Consider the following 20,725-nt stretch of genomic DNA (forward strand, 5'->3'; position numbering starts at 1 on the left):
AGAGTGAGACCCTGATTCAAAAAAAAAAAAAAAAAATTGTTGTAGAGATGAAGTTTTTCCAAGTTGCCCAGGCCGGTCTCGAAACTGTGGGCTCAGGCAATCCTCTCACCTCTGCCTCCCTAGTGCTAGGATTACAGGTGCGAGCTATCACACCCGACTTAATATCTCTTATTTTTAATAAGGATTTAAAACCCTAAAAAGAGGGTATTACAAATATACTTAAATTTTGGGTTTATCTGGGTGCAGTGGCAATCCAAGGTAATCCCAGCACCTTGGGAGGCCAAGGTAGGAAGGTGGCTTACTTAGGAGTTTAAGACCAGCAAGGGCAACATGGCGAGACCCACCTCTACAAAAAATTTAAAAATTAGCCAAGCATGGAGGTTGTATGCCTGTAGTCCCAGCTGGGGAGTCTGAGATGAAAAGCTTACTTAAGCCCAGGAGTTTACGGTTGCAGTGAGCTATGATTGTGCCATTGTATTCCTGCCTGCGTGACAGAGAAACCTTGTCACACATAAAAAAATTTTTACCCTGCAGTAAAAGCTTGATTTCTAGGTCCAATCGCAGATTTTTGGCTGAATGGAATTTTTACATCCATAAAAGCCACCAGGCTATTTTGTCCAGCAGGGGGAGCTCAGAGTTCAAATACCTTGTATAAGTTTGATGTCGTTTTATCAGTGGTATCGGGAAACAAATAAAAAATCTTCCTCATCAAAACTCTATTGTTGAAGGTAATTTCTGGGCTCAGTGTGGTGGCTCACACCTATAATCCCAGCACTCTGGGAGACCGAGGTGAGAGTATTACCTGAGCCCACAGGTTCAAGAACAGCCTGGGCAACACGGCAAGACCTTATCTCTACAATGAATCAAGAAAAATTAGCTGGGCATGGTGGCACGTGCCTGTGGTTCCAGCTACTTGGAAGGTTGAGGTGGTCGTGAGCATGCCACTGCACTCAAGCCTGGGCAACAGAGGGAGACTCCAACTCAAAAAAAAAAAAAAAGAAAAGAAAAGAAAAATAATCTCTGGGTAGGAGTGCTTGATGCACTCCTCTGGAGCAACACCTAAATCCAGCCATCAGGGCTACCTGGACCAGTGTGGCTGGACCCACATCTAGTCGGCCTCAGGGAGCTGCAGTGTACATGCCAGCTACACCGAAGGCATGAGAGTGGCAGCCAGTTGTCCTCCACGTCACCCACGTTCTAGACCTGAGGGTCTAGAAACGCTGTTTCCAACAAACCCTTCTTCTCTCTGGCTTTGGCTGCAGGCAGCCCTCACAAAACCCGCTGTCCCCCAAGACCAGCTGTGTGAGCTGCTCTCTCACTTTTCCCACCTCATATACTCTGGAAACCCAATTCCTCCAGGAAGGAGGCCAGGAGACAGGTCACCTAAGAAAGCCACAGGTGGCCTGCTGCGCACCATACCTTCTCCATGGTGAGCTGCTTGAAGACGGGGTAATACTTGTGCAGACGCAGCTTTCTCAGCCAGTCGAGAATACCGTTCTGCTCCTGGGTCTGTGGCGTCTGCAGACTGGAAGGCATCAGGATGGCAGGTGAGGTGTCCATCTGGGTCCGGTAGGCCAGGGCTGAGCCTGTGCCGCCCACGTGGGCACAGTGGGGCAAGGCGGTGGCGGTGGCAGGGCCAGCTGGGTGCTGCGTGTGGTGCTGGGCTCCGCTCGGTGAGGACGGGATGCCGGCCACTCCGCACACGGGCCTGCGGGGCGGGGCGTCAGGGCACAGGAAGACCACAGGCGTCTCAGGGTCCCGTGCCAGCACCCGCCTCCTGCCTGCATCTGGCACCAAGTCCCTCTAGACTCTGGGACACCGGCGCCCTCCTCCACTGCCCCCCTGCCTGCCTTCAGCGGCAGCTTCTATAAGCACATGTGTACAGGGCTGATATGCATGAATTCACACACGCTCTGCAAGTGCCTGGGAGTGCACGTGTGTGTACACGTGTCTGCCTGTGCTTGAGTATCTATCTGTGTGCACACACGCATGTGTGTATCTGCCCATACTTGAGTATCTGTATGTACACATGTGTATGTATGTATCTGGCACCACCAGACTTTTGGTTAAGCTGTCTAGTTTCTCTTTGTTTCTTCTGTTTTTTTTTTTGAGTTGGAGCCTCACTCTGTCACTCTCAGCCACCGCAGCCTCGACCTGCTGGGCTCAGGTAATCCATCCAAGGCCTCAGCCTTCCAAGTAGCTGAAACTACAGGCACACACCACCATGCCTGGCTAATTTTTTGATTTATTGTAGAGATGAGGTCTTGCCAAGTTGCCCAAGCTGGTCTCGAACCTGCTGGCTCAGGCAATCCTCTCACCTCAGCCTCCCAATGTGCTGGGATTATTGGCGTGAGCCACCGTGCCCGGCCTCTTCTATTTTTTTTTTAAATATGCTCCTGGGCAACCCCCCCGGGTCCCCTCCCACTGTGGGATCTTTTCTGTCTTCTCAATAAATCCTGCTTTCTTAAAAAAAAAAGAATGTTCCCTAGAAAAGTATTTCTATTACTTTTTTTTTTTGAGTTACAGTCTCACTCTGTCACCCAAGGTGGAGTACAGTGGAATGGCATGCTGACTGCCACCACAGTCTCGACCTGCTGGGCTCGGATGATCCTTCCATCTCAGCCTTCCAAGTAGCTGGAACTATAGGCATGCGCCATTAGAGCCTGGCTAATTCTTGTTGGTTTATTGTAGAGATAAGGTCTCGTCAAGTTACCCAGATTGGTTTCGAACCCATGGGCTCAGGCAATCCTCTCACCTCGGCCTCTCAAAGTGCTGGTATTATAAGCGTGAGCCACCACACCTGGCCTTCTGTTACTTCTACATCACAGGATAATACTGATAAATCATAAATTAAAATGGACTGCTACACCTTTAATATTCAAATTAACTTTTTAAAAAAAAAATAAAGCCTAGAAGGCGGGAAGGCACAAACAGCATTCCACTCTCTGCCCTTGTTCCTTACGCCTTCAACTGCAAACCCACACTTACTATGAGCACTTACTATGTACCAGGCATGGGGGAAGTAAAAAGTCTGCACCTTTCAAGATCTACTGACTGATTCAACCTCCACAACGATCTGCATGTGTGTGCCTGTGTGTGTCAGTGTCAGTTTTCAATAAGAAGGCCTCTGTGTCTCACCAGAGCACTTCTGCCTTATCCTAGGGCCTCGTGCCAACAGGGACCCTCTAACACCTCAAGAGCACAACCAAGAGCCTGTGGGACCCTGGGAGGTCTTACAGAAATGAAGTCTCGGAAGTTCAAGTTCTCCAGGTCTGGGACAGGCCCCAGAATCGCATGTATAAGAGGAGCCCCTGCGAGTCCTGGTTCCAGTGGCTGAGAACTGTTGGCAGGTCGCTGCCACTCAATTCCTCAACTCCCCTGAGACTAGACTTACAGACAACTAAGTCTGAAGACAATGACTTACACACAAGGGAGGGTTGGTGCTGGAAAGTGCTTATTTAATGGCTGACTACACAGAAGACGGCTCACCTTCCAGACACGCCCATCACGGTGCCCACTTTAGAAAGGGAGGGATTGCCAGGACCTATGAATTTTAAAATAAGTATCATTAAAATGTACAATCACAATATCTTCCCTTCATCGCATTTTATAGACTCACTTGGACTTTGAAGCTGTTGGATGGGAGATGAAGAGCTGAGAAACTTCTTCACATGGTCGTTTTTCAATACATGAGATGGTAATGAAGCCAAATACCTACAGAGCCAACAAAAGCACGTGGTCAGCATTGAAACAGCATTCCCGGAAATGAACTGGGAGAGAACAATTTACTTTCTTTTTTTTTTAGGGAAACATAAATAACGTGTATTGAATTATTCTTCTTTTTTTTATATATCAGTATTTTTTATTTTGATATTGTGGGGCACAGTTTAGGGTTAGGTATACAAATGTGCTTCGTTCAGGCCCCCTGACAAGTTATTTTCAACGAAGAGAAATGAGGATGAGAGACGACAGCGGAGGGAGGCTCTGCAAACCCTCCCCCGCTCAGGAAAGTCCAGCGTGGGTTCTGATTGCTGTGCCCCCTTGCCTCCCACCCTGCCCATCCTCACAGCACCCATCAGGCTCACATGGCCTGCGATGCCAGCAGGGCACTGCCACACACCAGCACTTGGAGCCACCCGCCACCTGAGATGCCACTGGCTCAGACATCTACCCCAGGCAGCAAGACTGGGCCTCCTCACATATTTGCAGACCCGTGTTTGGTGCACACCACGTGTGGGTCCAGAAAACCTGTTTATGAAGCGCTTGTGCCTGGGAACAATCTCAATTTTTTTTTTTAGTCAGGGTCTCACTCTGTCACCCAGCCTGGAGTGCAGAGGCATGATCACAGCTCACTGTAGCTTTGACCTCCTAGGCTCATGTGATCCTCCCACCTCAGCCTCCTGAGTAGCTGGGACTACAAGCACAAGCCATCACCAAACCAGCTAATTTTCTGATTTTTTTTTTTTTGTAGAGACAAAGTCTCGCTACGTCGCCCAGGCTGATCTTGAACTCTTGGCTTCAACTGATCCTCCCACTTCGGCCTCCCAAAGTTCTGGGATGACAGGTGTGATTCACTACACCTGGCCTGACAGCCAAATCAACTTTTAACCATAGAAAAGAAACAGTTATCCAATACTGTATTACAAGACTGCCAAAATCACATTACATGGCCATATATACTTCAAAATTCCTTTCCAAATGCCCTCAAAAAACACCCCTAGGTTATTAAGAGCTTTTCAATTCTCTATAACTAATGAAAATCCCTAAAGGTGGTGGTTGGGTGCAGATTACATGCCTGTAATTTCAGTGCTTTGGGAAGCCCAAGTGGAAGGACCAGGAGTCGAGACCAGCCTGAGCAACACATTATAGATCCCCATCTCTACAAAAAAAAAAAAAAATCCCTATAGGCAAAATAGAGAGCCCGAAAGCGGCCACAGGAGCTCCTCAGAGGCCTAAGGACTTCCCTGCAGGACCCACCCGTCCCCCCCCGCCCACTGCAGATGCATCAGACAGCGCAGCCCCCTGCCCAGCCACTCCCACAGCCCTGGAGAAGAGCCTCACCTCAGGCCTGCCTCCAGATCCATGTGGTTTCGCTCCACATAAAACGAGTCTGGGCCAGCTAAGCAAGGAATGAGTTTCTCCAAATTTTCTTCAGGGTAGAGCTGAGACAGCTGGAAGAGAAGAGTGAGCACGGGACATGGGTCATGATCCAGTGATGCCCGCAGCACTCTTCAGTGTGGAAACTCCGCAGCCAGCACCTGTCGTGCCCCCTGCTGGCCTGACGTGCCCCCCAGCACAGAGGCCACCTGGGGGTTTTTCATCCAGAGGACAGAGAAACCACAAATGCGCATTGCTCCTGCCACAGTAGCAGACAAAGAGTGATCACCTGCTGTCGCATTTTCCTCAAGCCCTCAGAGATCTGCAAGACCACCACGTGCAGTGAATTTCCAATGGGTCTGGCCACGGGGAGACACAGGGCACAGGCCACTACGGCCACCATGCCCCAGGTCAGAAGAGCTGGGCTAGCCAGACGTGCTGCACAGAGTCCTTCTGTTGGGGAGGGGCGGGGGTTCTGAGGAAGCCCAGCCCACAGCCCAGTACAAAGGCCCCGCCTGGGACGTAGCTGGGCTGAGAGAGTGGGAAAGCCCACGCGAGTTCAACACCAGGAGCAAGCAACTGTAGCCAGCCCTGGGGAAGGGGCTGGGGAGCAGAGCACATCCTATCCCCTCTGTGCCACAGGCCCACATGGGCTGCTGACAGTGGGGAGAGGAATCAGATGGCAGAGGAGCCATGAGGCACAGGCCACACAGTCCTCTACTGGAGGGCCCTGCAGGCCACCACGGCCACCACAGAAGCCTAGGCAGCTCAGCCCCTTCCCAGACAGACTCGAGGTCCCACTGAGGGCACAGCAGAGAGGTGCCTGCTCTTTCCACGCACAAATACTGTTTTCTTTCGGCTCTATGGTCTCCCAAACACGATGTCTAACATTTCATCAAAATTTACAAGACACGCAAAACATAAAGGGGGAAAACTACTGTCAGGAGATAAAGCCATCACCAGAACCAGACTCAGAACCAACCAGGTGCTAAACTACCAGACAGAGGCTTTAAAATAACTATAACTAAAGGATGTAGTAAAAAAGGTGGCAGCATGCATGAGCAATGGGAAATGGCAGCAGAGTGATGAGAACTTGACTACAAGACACATCAAATGGAAAACTCGGGAAAAACCCAACCCAACCATTGGGACCAGAGGTGAGGACTGCAGTATATGCAACAGCCCCTCAGCTGCCTGGGCAGAGCTGGGGGAAGACCTGCAGACGCGAAAACAGAGCAACAGGAACGACCCAACCGAGCAGACCTGGGGCACGAGGAGGGGCAGGCCCAAAGGCCTGAGACACGTGACCAGAGCCCCAGGGGAGGGACAGGCACAGATGGTACCTGAAGCCCATGGACAAGACAATGAATCGGATCCCCAAGGTCAGAGAACCCCAAGCAGCGTAAACATAAGCTGGTGTGAACACCTACAAACAACCAAGGATAGATCACGTGCTCGCCGGCATTGGTGGAGTCCAGGAAAGCTGGGTTTTGATAAAACAAGAAGTCAGGCACTGAAGAGAAGAAGCCAGTGTTCCTAAACATTACAGAAGAAAACAAACTCCCAGGGGGTATGGGACCCTGGAAGGCATGGCACTGCGGTGCTCCCCAGCACCCAAAGGACAGGTGTTCATCTTCCATTCAAGCTGTGAGGACAGGACCCCTCCACCAAATGTTCTCCCATGGGATCATAGCCTTGATTCAATATTGGACGTGTAAGACTCACTCTGGAGACAGCTGTGTGAAGGCATCAGCAGAGGTGACTATTTGACACGTATTATTTTGGCTAAGATAGTAGTTCACTGCTCCAGCAAAGGCCAGCGAACGCTAAACATAAATGTATGTACATGCACATGTGTAAAGAGGTTATTTATTTAGTAGTGGGACTTTTTGTTCAAATGACATGTATTGAGCCAATTTATAAAACAGGCAAAGTTGGTGTGCACCAATAGTCCCAGCTATGCGGGAAGCTGAAGTGGGAGGATCACTTGAGCCAGGAGTTCGAGTCCAGCCCGGGCAACATAGCAAGACCCCATCTCTTTTAAAAAAAAAAAGAGGAGAAAGAAAGAAGGAAGGAAAGAAAGAAAGAGAGAGAGAGAGAGAGAGAGAGAGAGAGAGAGAGAGAGAGAGAAAGAAAGAAAGAAAGAAAGAAAGAAAGAAAGAAAGAAAGAAAGAAAGAAAGAGAAAGAGAGAAAGAAAGAGAGAAAGAAAGGGAGCATAAAGGGCACAGGCGAGGTCTTTGCCCACGTGGCCATCTGAGTGTGCCCTGTTCTCTCAGCCTCTGCCAAGGAAACCCAGGGGGCTAAGAGTGACAACAACAAGGCCATCGGCCACTCACGCCCGGGCCCTCTCTGCCTCATCTCAGTCTTGGCACTGGCAGAGGTGAGCCTGCGGCGTCAGGATCATGCGGCCACCGCGGCACAGCAGGAAGTGGCTCTGGGCTTCTATGCCCCAGCACACGGCCTGGCCCTGCACGCACTCTGCCCACTGAAGGCAGTGCTCCTGGGAGTACCCGCGTGTCCTCACCCACCGGGAGCGAGCACATGGCTGGCGGAAGAGCCTCGGTCACCTTACCTTGGAAATAAATTCAGTCACTTCAGAGGAAGATTTGGTTACTGATGTTACTGAAGAATCAGACCACAAGACCTTAAAAACAAATAAACAAACATACCTTAAAAACAGACGCCACATACTTAGTTCACAGCACACATGCCCTGGTACCACAGTGGGATCGGTCTGTCAGTGGCTGGCCCTGGGGCTGCACAGAGCTGCAGGGAGCGACAGCCGTCCCTGCCTTGATACAGAAGGAACAGGCAGAGGACTCCCGTCCAGAAAGCTTGGCTTCTTGAATTGCGCAACCGGTCAAACATCACCAAGTCACCCAACATGAGGTCTACCACTTGCTCCTCTATGTTCCAAAGCTTCCTCACAATTCCAGTGGCTGTATCTGCCATGTGCCTCTTCCTTGGGGGACTCCTGTCCTGGGAAGGTCTAGTGGCTTTGGCTGCAGAATCAATGAGCCCCCAGCAATCGGTCCTTCATCCCACCACACAGGACAGGGCAGTGGGTCCTGGAGCAGCAGGACAGGTACTCCACAGGAAGAGGAGACAGGGTCAGGCAGAAGGAACCTGGGAGGGACACCAGAAAGAGCTTTCTGGAAGGAGTGCCTGACACCCAGTGTGACCAGGCCCTGGCGGGAGCATCTGACTCCTTCTCCTAGCACACAGTATAGCTGGCACTGTCGTTTCATGACTTCATAGTTGCCCATCTCCCTAAGTGGACTGTGAGCTCTGAGGGAGGAGGTGCTGTGTCTCTCTGCTCCACGTCCTTCCTGCTGTCCCGTGTGTGTCATGTGCAGTGCTGAGGGAACTTGACTGGGAGGAGAGCACTTCTGTACACTAGAGGGTGTTCCTGCATGGAGGAAGGCCTGGCAAGTCAACTAAAGGAACGAGGCAGACAGCGAGGGTGGCCTGAGATGGCAGGGAGGTGGGATTAGATCGGGGGAACGCACACCAAACACAAACTGGATTCTCAAATCCAGGAGAGGTCATAGGAGAATTTCAAGTCAGGAGATAAGATGCCCACATGCACGATGCAAAAGAAAACACGTTTACACTGACAGAGAGCAAAATGCGCTCAGAGACACGAACGCTGCTTTGCTCCCCTAGGCCACCTTCTGAACTAATCCACCCGTTTGCTCAGCCGCAGGGCCTGAAAGGGCCCAGGTCTACCAGTGGGCCTCCCTCTCCATTGAGTCATGGCCGTGCCTAGTGATAGTCATAATGGGTTCACTGCATTGGCTCTCGGGAAACACGAGGAAGTTGTGGTGAGAAGCCTAGCATCTGCCAGAACTCACCCGCGCTCCTGGAACTAACCACTGCTAGGGATGCACCTTGCCACCCTAAATCTTTCTACACTGAACATGAACATGCCTGAACCCGCTTCTGTCTGAAATATTACAATCTCAAAAACGCAAAAGAAGTTTAGGGAGGGGCATAAGCTGCTCCCACATAAACCCCAGGAACATCTCTGATGAAAGATGAAAGCCCTCATCCTTGAGAGGTTTGACCCAAAGCACTGCTGACCACTTGTATTTTCTTCTTTTTTTTTTGAGTTGGAGTCTCATTCCGTCACCCAGGCTGGAGTGCAGTGGCACACTCACAGCCATCACAGCCTCAACCTGCTGGGCTCAGGTGATCCTTCCATCTCAGCCATCCAACTGGCTGGAATTACAGACACACGCTACCACGCTCAGCTTATTTTTTGATTTATTGTAGAGACAAGGTCTCACCAAGTTGCCCAGGCTGGTCTCGAACCCCTCAGCTCAGGCAACCCTCAAACCTCGGCCTCCCAAAATGCTGGGATTACAGGCTTGAGCCACTGTGCCTGGCTAGCTTATGTTTTCAAAGTAAAACATGTCGCAAAAAGTTTCCTTTTTCTTCCAACTCTTATGCCTGTTTTCAGGTTGAACCTTTTCTTCCATTCATACTCCAACCTAACCCAACAAAGGTACGACACCCAACACCAAACAATGGTGCAGCATAGACAGGTCACTTCACGCTAAAGTAGACAGCCAGCTTTTTCCAACAATTAAGTGCTTTGAGTAAGCACACCTATCCGAGGTTGTGTTCCCGGTACATTTTCCTTTTCCTTGCAGATGGAGCTGACTTTTCCCCCAAGGCAGCTCTGGAAACCAGTAGTGCTCAGACAGGCAGGACCTGGGAATGCTGGTTTCACCCTATAGGTGATGCTGGTTTCCCTCCAAGCTGTTACAGCTGAGATCAGTCCCTTGGGTCCTGGGTTACCTGGCCTCACCCGCCCCACAGCACCAGGAGTGGAAAGGTCATTGGAGGGGTGTGGAGACAGGAAGTCGGGCTCGTGCCATGCCAACCTGACCCATGCTATAGAGACATGTGTCCAACCAGACCCAAGGCAGCATCAACGATCACTACCCCCTGGTTTTACCTATCACCAACAAAAAGTGTCACCAATTCCACTGAGGCACAGTATTTTCCTGTCACTTACGCAAAAGCAACCTGGCTTTATCTGGACAGATGTCAACACAGCTTTATCATACCCAAAAAACCAAGCACACACAGAACACATCTATGCTCAGGACACCATCATGCAGATTCTAATGCCTCTGAATCATGCTTACTTGGCTCTCAACACTCGTGTTTTCCCACACAGCACCCTGGAGCAGCACAGCCTCTTTCTGTATAAAGAAACAGCCCAGCCAGACATCCCTGAGGGCAAGTCCTGGCCACACCCCTAAGGGAACAGGCATCCCAGGACCCAACCCTGGAGAAGAGCTGAAGCTTGGCAGAGAAGCAGTCATTCAGCAAAGTGCCCGAAGGAAGCACAGACTCCCTTTTTAAGAAAATGAAACATCATCATTAATATTCTTGTCGAACTAAAAAGAAAGCACGTGTGAACATATCCAGGAACAGGATGCTATGAAAAAAGAACTGTCAGTGCACAAGAGTTCTCTGAAATGGAAAATGGGAGATAGCAGTGAGAAGCTGCACCGACGAGACCAAGACACGGCCCCCTTCCATCAAGCAGAGTGAACCCCATAGCACACCACACGCCTGAACACGAGAGGAGTTCCAGACAACCCAGGGACACCTGGGGGGCAGAGCAGCCTTCTGAGTGCTTGTCACTAGGCCAAAAATAAAAAGACAACTCCAGGGAAAACAAAATGCCAGGTGAGAAGAGAGGAGTACCCAGATATACCCCATAGCTCAGCCAGGGTCCACCTCCCCAGTTGCATTCATCTGCACAGGATCTGGGGAAGCATCCATGCCCACGGAGCCTTAGGATTCTGGCATGTCCTGCAGACAACCGGGCTCCCTACTCGTGTACAGACAACCTGATAGAAACAAAACTCAGTTACAAAAACAGGTGCCATGACTCATCCTTTACTGATAGCAATGAAATATTCAGAGTGGTTAGTGTTGTTTTGAGATGAAAAAAAAAAATTAAAGATACAACACTAAAATAAATGTAACGTCTGGGTGATTTTAAGACATAATGGTTTAAAGAGTCACTTTCTATCAGCATCACCCAGTAACTCCGTTTAAGTCAGTACAATCTTAAGTCTTCATAGGTGTTCCAAGGGCTGAGAAATCTTCTGATATTATTTTCCTCTCTGTTCATCATTTATAATAAGAAAGATTTTTAAATTAAAAGTAAGTTTTAGTTATTTTAGTTTCTTAAAAGTAAATATGGCAAAGCTGGTAAGATGTAGACATTTCATATGCATATAGTTACATGTTAATTTTATATTCAAAAAGATTTTGCCATTTGCTTCCTTCATACTGATTTGATTTCCAGTATTTCCAGCAGTAACTAGTAACCAGCAATTACAATTCCAGCAAAATTAAAACCAACACCATGGAAGAGATCAGGAAACACAGCTGCTATTTATAGCGACTTGTACATCTTGAAGTCATCTTAATCCAGCTGCTTACAGCTTCCTATAAAATCGTAACCTTTTATTTGTATCCTGGAAAACAATGATACATAAAAATTAAAACTAGATAGAAACAAGGCTGAAAACTCACTGGGGCTGGGAGAAGTTGTTTACTTCTCCCTGAATAAGTTAAGCTTCAGAAAAACTGTTTCTTTGTATCTTCCTATACTGCTACAGACTGCTATACCTCACCAAGTGTGGGGGACACTCCTAAGAAAGCTTTTTTTACTGTTCTTCTCACAGTGTAATAGCTACTTACTTCAATTTATAAAGTTCAGCTTATTTAAAGGACAATGTATTTAATTTTCATTAGTCAGGGTTTTGTGGGCAAAAATTTGAATTCTCAAATAGATTTTTTTTTTTTTTTGAGTTGGAGTGTCACTCTCTCGCCCAGACTGGAGTGCGGTGGCACGCTCCTGGCTACCGCAGCCTCGCCCTGCTGGGCTCCGGTGATCCTTCCGCCTTAGCCTTCCAAGTAGCTGGAACTACAGGTGCGCATTACCATGCCCAGCTAATTATTTTTTATTATTTATTGTAGAGACGAGGTTTCGTCAAGTTGCCCGGGCTGGTCTCAAACCCGTGGGCTCAGGCAATCCACTCGCCTCAGTCTCCCAAAGTGCTGTGATTACAGGCTGAGCTGAGCCTGGCCTCAAGTAGATTTTTTAAAAAGAATTTTTATGAATTATAATTGACAAAAAGCTGCACCTATTTGATATGTACGATTTGATGTTTCAATGTATGAAAACATCTGTGAGGTGCCCCCCCCGGCCAAGACTGTGAACTTGTTCATCCCCCAAGGTTTCCTCGAGCCGCTCCCCAGGAAACTACTGACCTGCTTTCTGTTGCTATGGGTTAGCGTGCATTTTCTAGAATTTTAAGTGGGCTCGTAAAGTATTCTTTTTTTGGGAAGGTGTAGTGTCTGGTTTCTTTCACACAGCATAATTGAGATTCATCCACATTGCTGAATGTCTCAATGGTTCACTTTTTTTTTGTAATTTTAGAGACTGGGCCTCACTCTGAAGCCCAGGCTGGAGTGCATGGTGCAATCGCAGCTCACAGCAGCCTCGAACTCCTAGGCTCAGGCAAACCACTTGCCTCAGCCTCCTGAGTAGCTAGGACTAACAGGCATTGCTACCATTCCCGGCTAAATGTTTTGACTTTCTGATAGAGATGGGTTCTCGCTATGTTGCCCAGGCTAGTCTTGGATTTCTGTGCTTGAGTGATCCTTCTGTCTCAGCTCCCGAAGTGCTGGGATTATAGGTGAGCCACCACACCAGGCTGGTTTACTCCTTTTTACTTATTTTTTGAGTCAGGGTCTCATTCTGTCACCCAGGCTGGAGTGCAGTAGCACGCTCATGGCCACTGCAGCCTCTCCCTGCTGGGCTCAGGTGATCCTTCCACCTCAGCCTTCTAAGTGGCTAGAACCACAGGCATGTGCCACCACGCCGGGCTGATTTTTTGACTTACTGTAGAGACGAGGCCTCGCCATGTTGCCCAGGCTGGTCTTGAACCCTTGGACTCAGGCAATCCTCTCGCCTCTGCCTCCCCAAGTGCTGGGATGACAGATGTGAGCCACTGCACCCAGCTGGTTTACTCCTTTTTATTGCCAAGTAGCATTCTACTGTATGGACAAAATGCCAGAATTTGTGTATCCATTCTTTTGTGACCGACTTCTTAGCTGCTTCAGTCCTGGAGTGTAACAAACGAAGCCACTATGGACACTCATGCCCGAACCTGTATGAAGAATGCTTAATTTCCCTTTGGCAAATGCCTGGCCATGGAACCGATGGGTCACACTGCAGGTGTATGTTTACCTTTTACAAGAAACTGCCAAGCTGTTTTCCCAGTCGCACCAGTTCTCATCCCTACCATCAGCACACGAGGTTCCAGCTCCTCCACTCCAGCCTGCGACTGGTGGCCTGACTCTTGTGGAGCATTCTAGTGGCGTGCAGGGTTCTCTCTGTGGGGTTCACTGTGTTTTCCTATCTGCCACCCGTACATCTCCCTTGGCAAACTGTTCAACTATGTCTACCATTTTTGCTGGGCTGTCTTAGGATTGCGTCTTGAACATAAACCCTTCACACGATACGTGATTTCTAGCGACCGTCTCCTGATCCGTGATGCATCTTTCCATGCCCTTCACGGTGCATTCAAAGAGAAAGCTCTGATGAAGTCCAACTCACCAATTTGGACTTCTATGGATCGTGGTTTTGGCATTGGATCTAAGAAGCTTACACCTAGTTTATTTTTTTATTTTTTAGAGTGAAAATCTCACTCTGTCGCCCAGGTTGGAGTGCAGCGGCACACTCACAGCCACCACAGCCACAGCCTGCTGGGCTCAGAAGATCCTTCTGCCTCAGCCTTCCAAGTAACTGGAACCACAGGTGTGTGCTACCATGCCTGGCTGATTTTTTTTACTTATTGTAGAGACGAGGTCTCACCAAGTTGTCCAGGCTGTCTCAGACCGTTGGGCTCGGACAATCCTCTTACCTCAGCCTCTCAAAATGCCGGGATTACAGGTGTGAGCCACTGCACCCGGGGTTCACCTAATTTAAATCACAAAGTGTTCTCCTATGTGATCTTCTAGAAGTTCTACCGTTTTCAGCTTTACCTTCAGGCCTGTGAGCAATTCTTAATTCGCTGCTGTAGAAGAGGCACTCTGTATACGCGTATCTGGTCCAGATGGCTGAGGGGCACCCCATTCACTGTGCTGCCTCCCCATCCAACCTCTTGACTCTGCGGGCCCGGCCTGCAGCCTGCTTCCATCTCGCCCGTCTGTGACACCAACCCTTCAGCAATACCAGTGTCGTGATCTGTCACTGAAGACACCTTGAGATCAAGTAGTGTGAGTTTTCAACATTTTTCTTCTTTTTAAAATTGTTTTAATTACTCTAGTTCTTTCCACGTAACTTTCAGAATCAACTCGTTGATTTAAAAAAAAAACTACCACTCAGGATTTTGGAGGCAGGAGTTCATTTAAAAAGAGAGAAAGCTCAGTGTATTTACAGATGTGTCACATCCTCTGCTCCTCAGGGTGGCCCATGGCCACCTTCCTTATGGAGTTGTAGCCTCTGGTGACTGCTAGCAAGGAATGACCGTGCTTCAGTGTGGTTCCACGCTTCCTACGGGACAGAGACCCAGATCCAAGACACATGAATGACAACACCATAGGTGCCTTACATGCAACCTCTTATTTAAGAGTCTAAGGACACAACCCACTGACAAGGACCAAAATGAGCACACAGTTTAAGCTGTGCCAATGAGCAGCATGTTTTGCAGATAAGAAGACAGATTTTTAAAATGCTGATAGTAACATCCTTCCTCTGTACCTTGAGTCACCCACCAACATGTGCAGTTTGGGCTGTGATTCTCAGGGCTTATCAAGTGAGGCCACAGAAGAAACACCAGGTGCACTGCCGGTGGGGGGGGGGAGAGGTGGTGATCAATTTCCTAAACACAGAACCACTTTCAGGTAGCAACAGAGAAGAGCAAGCTTTTCAGACAGCGAAGCCTCCTCTGACCCTACGGTAGAGAATATCTTCAATGGAAGCTCTCAACTGGATGGCAGCTGTCAACGCGAACACCCAGTGCGGGCTCTCTTCCACTGTGTCTCGGGTGGCACCATGCTGTCAGAGCACCCAGGGCCCGCCTCCACCCTACCACTCCCTCCTGGCCATGAGCGGCGCCATGCCTATTTCCCTCAAGCTCATTTCTTTACAGAGAAACTACAGGCAGTCTGGCTGCATGAAGCTGCCACATCCCAGGTGGTATGGCCTGCTTTCCTTGCTACAAACACCTGGACCAAGGACAAGGGGCAAGTCAAAGTCCATTATGGTCAGATGAGATGAAAATGAGGCCAGCCCCACCTGAAATGAACTCCTGCAAAACACTCAGGTTCTGACAGAGGCTAGCCGCCGCGCTGAGGGGTCAGACTCGGAAACACCAAGGAAGGAAAGGACACCGCCGCCACTCCCTCAGAGACAATCAAATGCCCAGGAGCCTGGACTGCTGCTGGGCCCCATGGCACCGGGAGGGCCTGCAACCTTTCCCAGGGCCCTGCCTTGGCGATGCTGGACTCAGCGGAATCCTGCGGCTGCCATCACAGGTGCCACCAAACTCTAAACCTCAGTTAAGTGTCTTCCTTACATTTTGGGAAGACAAATGTACAGCATAACAATTGATCTCACAACACAGAACCTCCCAAATCAAAGGAAGATGGATCCTTTTTATGGTAAAAGGATTTAAAGTATTTTGATATAGCTACGTTCTTCAAAAAAATCCGTAAGTTACAGAGTATACATCCTGGACACTGATCAGAGCTTCCCTTCCTGAGAACACCTGCCAGCAACACCGGGAGCCGACTTTCACGAACAGCCAGCATTCAATCTCACCATGACAGATGGGTAACAGCCCTGACCGGGCTGGGGACATAGCCAGCCAGGATGCCCTTCCCAGCATCTTTTGGAGATAAGTGGGACCAAAAAACTGTATTCTGGCCAACAAAACAGAAGCGGAAGTGTCTCAAGGCTGCTTTTAGGAACACTCCTTAAAATAAAGACAAATAGTAACCTTCACATCCTGCATCTTGCTGCCCAGAGTGAAAACACGAGGGATGGAGCCCTGGTTGCCATCCTGAGCCAAGAGGCTGAGCGCCACATCTTAGGGACATTGCAGCAGAGCCTGGAGGAAGCCCGTCCCCGAGGGTTTTTTTTTTTTTTCTTTTTCTTTTTTTGAGTTGGAGTCTCACTCTGTCACTCAGGCTGGAATGCAGTGGCATGCTCCTGGCCACCACGGCCTTGACCTCCTGGGCTCCGGCGACCCTTCCGTCTCAGCCTTCCTAGTAGCCAGAACTACGAGCATGTGCTACCATGCCGAGCTAATTTTTTGATTTATTGTAGAGACAAGGTCTCACCATGCTGCCCAGGCTGGTTCCGAACTCGCAGGCTCAGGCAATCCTCCCGCCTCGGCCTCCCCAAGTGCTGGGATTACAGGCTTGAGCCACTGTGCCCGGCCAAGGGTTTTTTTTTCATGTCAGACAGACAACGTGCCAATGTTGTAACAAGGCTTGAGGGAGGTACCCTGCAAGCACACGTGAACACATGGTCACCACATTTAGGAGCACCCCTGAGGCTATGTGAGGCAGTCACCACACCAGTGGGGCCACCGCCTGTGGACTCTCCCGCGAGAGGGAAAGGGGCATTTGTGCTGTCCAGCCGCTGCAAGGGTGGGACTCTCATTTCAAGGCAGCTCTGCATTCATGGGTCTTCACTCCTCCTGCTGGCACCTGACACATCCGTTTAGAGATGCCCCTCCCGTCATGTGGCAACTGAGAGAACAGGTCATCCGTGCGGGAGCTGCACACTCACATGCCAGACTCCCTACCCGGTCTCCATGGGCTGGTACGCACAACTTGCCCAGGGCCCCAGGAGGGACCAGTCACACCCCCACTGGGCGAGAGCAGCTCTGCCATCGCCCCAGGCACACAAACAGTGTGGCTCCCCATCCCGCCCCGAGGCGCCCCTCCCCCTGGAGGCCCGGCAGTGCAGATGGCACCAACCCCACCCCAGTGGCCTCTGACCTCGCACGGCTGGCAAGGGGCTTCCCAGGGCACAGCCCCAGCTACAGATATGCCAGCGTCTTCATGGTAAATGTTTCCTTCCTACCCTTAGAGGAGGAGGGGAAAAAACTTAGTATCTTACCTCAAAGGAACATTCAACATTTCTGTCATTTTTTGTGTGTGAAAATCCTTTCAGGTCTATCTTTTCAACACTCACTGTAAAAGTAAAAAAAAAAAAATCAAAATTATAAAAATGAAATAAGAGCTTGAGGTACACACATGATTACTTCGCTTTTGATATTGTAGCAACTTCCAGAACAAGGCTCTCAGCACCCGGGCTCCCACCCTTCTGCCCTTGAAGCCGCAGGCTTCGCAGGAGGGCAGGAGGCAGGTGAGCTGAGAGCGAATTAAAGCAAGATGGAAGGTACAGACAGCAGGCAGTGCCAGGTCAAGGTAGGGCCAAAGCCAGTGCTGGCACTGAGCACAAGCTGAGTGGGCACACGTGGCACAGGCCGGGGCCCCTGTCAACCTTGCCATGTGCCATCTCTGTTCTGACACTCAACATTCCCACCACGATCCTGCTCAGCAGCATTACCCTGGACACAGAGCACCTGTCAGTAGAGCAGCGCTCTCATCCTCCCGACAGGGAGGAATGGAGACCTGTGCAGCCACAGGGGCCTCCACAGAGACGAGCACAGTCCTGAGAGGGGCAAGGAGGCAGACTGCAGTCTCGCAAGGGGACAGCGCCAGGGACGGGAGCCGTGGCAGGGCCAGAAGCCACCAGCCTCCCCATCAGCCCTTCCTCCTCAAAAACAAGGAGACACAATCACGTGCTCAGTGCTATTTCTACATGAGCCAAATGTCTGTTCAAGGTAAAGCAGCCCCTTCCCGAGCACGCCAGCCTGACTTCCACTCCAGCAGGGTGTGCATCCTGCTGTTGATGCAAGGCGGGCACTTCTCCGCCTTCTGTCTGGTTCACAAACATTCACGTTTCACAGGCACGAGTGGTCAGACCACCCACCCTGGACAGGTGACCAGGAAGGACCTGGCTCCCCACGTGCACATGGCACACAGGGCACCTTCCTCCACTGGTCCTTCCGCTGCCAGCGGCCATCTGGCGGTGAGCAGCGGGGCTTTCTGCAGATCCACGACAGCTAACTTTGTCCAATACGAAACACTCAACATAACTCATTAAAATGATGATGTGATCCTTTCTGCAGATGCCCAGACGCACTCCTGGCCTGCCACACCAACACTCTCCAGAACCTTCTCCATGGAGTGCCGGCGCTCTCCCATAGGCAGGGTCTCAGAAACTGCACTGGTAAGAAAGGTGTGGGAGAGAGGACCTCAGAAGCCCCTTCTCTAGACTGTCAGTGTACATTAGCATACTAAAGACTCTGAGAAGTCAAGTCCTGCAGTCAGTCAGTCTTTTTTGTATAAAACATTTCCCCAGCTTTTCAGCCACAGAACTTTCCCCCAACCCGTCTGAACCTCTGAAGGCCCACGACCCACTCCTGCAGCACACTGGGGGGAGGGTTCCACACTGGTACTTCCCAATTCCAAAGCCACTAACTATCATGACTATTTAAATTAATTAAAATGAAATAAAATGAACCACTCAATCCCCAGCTGTGCTAAAAACCAAGCAGCCACACATGCTAGTGGCTGCAACACTGGGCAGCACAGACACAAGTCACTGTCAGCAGGCGTGCTCTCTGGACAGCGCCGTGTGAACCAGGCCCAGGCTGTGCCCTCCACCCACACATCCTCCGCTCACAGCTGCTGTGGACACCTACGACTTCCAAGGTGAAAGGCATTCCCAAGGTATGTCTTCGCACAGTGACTTGCCTGCCCCTGCCCTGAACCAGCAGGCCATACTCATGCCCGGCAAGTGCTATGGAGACCCCGTACTTCCCAGGTCGCATTCTGGGTGCCATGTGGGTGGGGAGCCCTCCATGCTGCCCTGCTTTCCTGGCTTGACCTCCCTCAGAGTAGAGGACGTGGGGGCGACATGCATCTCAGGACACCAGGGTCTACTCAGTTTAGGGGTTTTTAAGCTAAAATACACCTTAAAGGAAGGAATTCCTCTAAAAAAAAAACAAACCCCAAAAAAACCAAGAATACTTATTTCCTTTCTGGCTGCATTTAAAGGTTGTAACCCCCCCCACCCCCCACCTCACACAGTAAAACCGCTCACTACTCCTGTGAGCCTCCCTCAGGCAGACTGTCAGCGAAGAAATCGCTTCTATGTTTTTCTAAAGCAGCATTTTAAAAATGGACTCACAATGACATCACTCTAATCCACATCTTTCACTGTTTTAAACAATAGCCTATATAATGTCAATGAACACAGGAAAATGTAGTCAGTCTTTTCCCTGGCCACAGAGATCAGTGTGTACCGAGTCCCAAGCCTGAATGATATTAGGGTTTCTGAAAAAAGGTAAAAAGAAAAAACCCCATCTGGACTGAGGTGGGAAATGACTCATATCTGGACAGGAAAATGGGAAAAGCAGAGGAATGTTATTCAGCTGTTTTCAAATAAAAGAGGCATGTCAAGCTCCAGGCCTGAAACGCTCGAGCCAGCAGCAGAGCGGCTGCCCCGGCAGCAGATCAGCCGCCCCGCCACCAGGGCAACCCAGGCCCAGGAAGACGAGCCAGCACTGCTGGCCAGAGCACAGCCAGCTCCCCCGGCTCCTGCCCTGGACACTGTGTGCTCCCTGGGACTTTGGAGACTGAGAAGAGGAGCCTGCAAGAGAGAGGGAAGGCCACCGAGAGAAGCGAGGGTAGCCCCAGGGCTTGGGCCAGGAACAGGTTTAGATTTAGATTAGAAAGTATTTAAGCAGACTCTCAATTCTGGAACCACTAAGTGAAGACCACGGTTATGAAGACCACAACAGGAAAAATGCTCACTCATATTCACTGGAAAGTTATAAATAATATGCATAACATAGTTTTGTTTAAAACTGGAAATGAAAAACACTAAAAATAAATGATCAAAAATGATAGGGATAATTGTGTATGATGGTAGAATTTGGGGTAGTTTTCTCCCCCAAACTTCTGTAATGTGTTTCATAATATCACAGTGAATAACTATATGCATGAAAATATCTGCTTACAATGCACTTAAGTCTGTGCCCACAGAGAGCCACTGTTCCCCCCTCAGCCCTGCACACTGTCACGGAGGAGACACCTTCTGGAGAGGGCAGCAAACACGCACAGGAACATGCAGGACAGAGTTTCACGCCACCAGGAGACGACAGGCGCAAGAGAACAGAGGTGACTCCCAAGACAGGACCTGCATCACTGAGAAAGACTCCGCAATGAAGCAGAAAGCCTATCCACCTATGGGGCTGGAGCCCACGGCAGCCATGGCCAGGACGAGGGTCTCACGAGAGCTGAGGAGAAGCCTGGGCAGTGAAGGGAGGGAACCAGGGAAGGGTGGGCGCCATGTCTAGGCATGTTTGTGGGGGATGGATGGCTGAGACACAGGACCCGAGGTCGGGCCAGGCCTGCTCCCTCATTATAAAGTGAGAAAGAAAGCCGGGCTTGGTGGCTCAACCTATAATCCCGCGCCTTTGGGAGGCTGAGGTGAGTGGA

The 20,725-nt window shown here is 50.0% G+C and overlaps 1 protein-coding gene across 2 annotated transcripts in view; it reads right to left on the reverse strand.

Annotated features, from left to right (window-relative positions):
- The window catches only part of ZCCHC14 (zinc finger CCHC-type containing 14), a 74,470-nt gene that overhangs the window by 5,884 nt on the left and 47,861 nt on the right, over positions 1-20,725 (reverse strand). The window contains exons 6-11 of one of the 2 annotated variants that reach the window (XM_008059717.2): positions 17,271-17,344; positions 7,671-7,742; positions 5,062-5,171; positions 3,620-3,714; positions 3,490-3,544; positions 1,420-1,708 (exon numbers count right to left, since the gene is read on the reverse strand). In XM_008059717.2, coding sequence (XP_008057908.2) covers positions 1,420-1,708; positions 3,490-3,544; positions 3,620-3,714; positions 5,062-5,171; positions 7,671-7,742; positions 17,271-17,344 — 695 coding nt within the window. The remainder of the gene's footprint in view (positions 1-1,419; positions 1,709-3,489; positions 3,545-3,619; positions 3,715-5,061; positions 5,172-7,670; positions 7,743-17,270; positions 17,345-20,725) is intronic. The other variant, XM_021713205.1, reaches the window with a different exon arrangement.

Source organism: Carlito syrichta, unplaced genomic scaffold, assembly GCF_000164805.1.
Source record: "Carlito syrichta isolate Samal-C Ts95f unplaced genomic scaffold, Tarsius_syrichta-2.0.1 Scaffold304337, whole genome shotgun sequence".
Classification (NCBI taxonomy): Eukaryota; Metazoa; Chordata; class Mammalia; order Primates; family Tarsiidae; genus Carlito; species Carlito syrichta.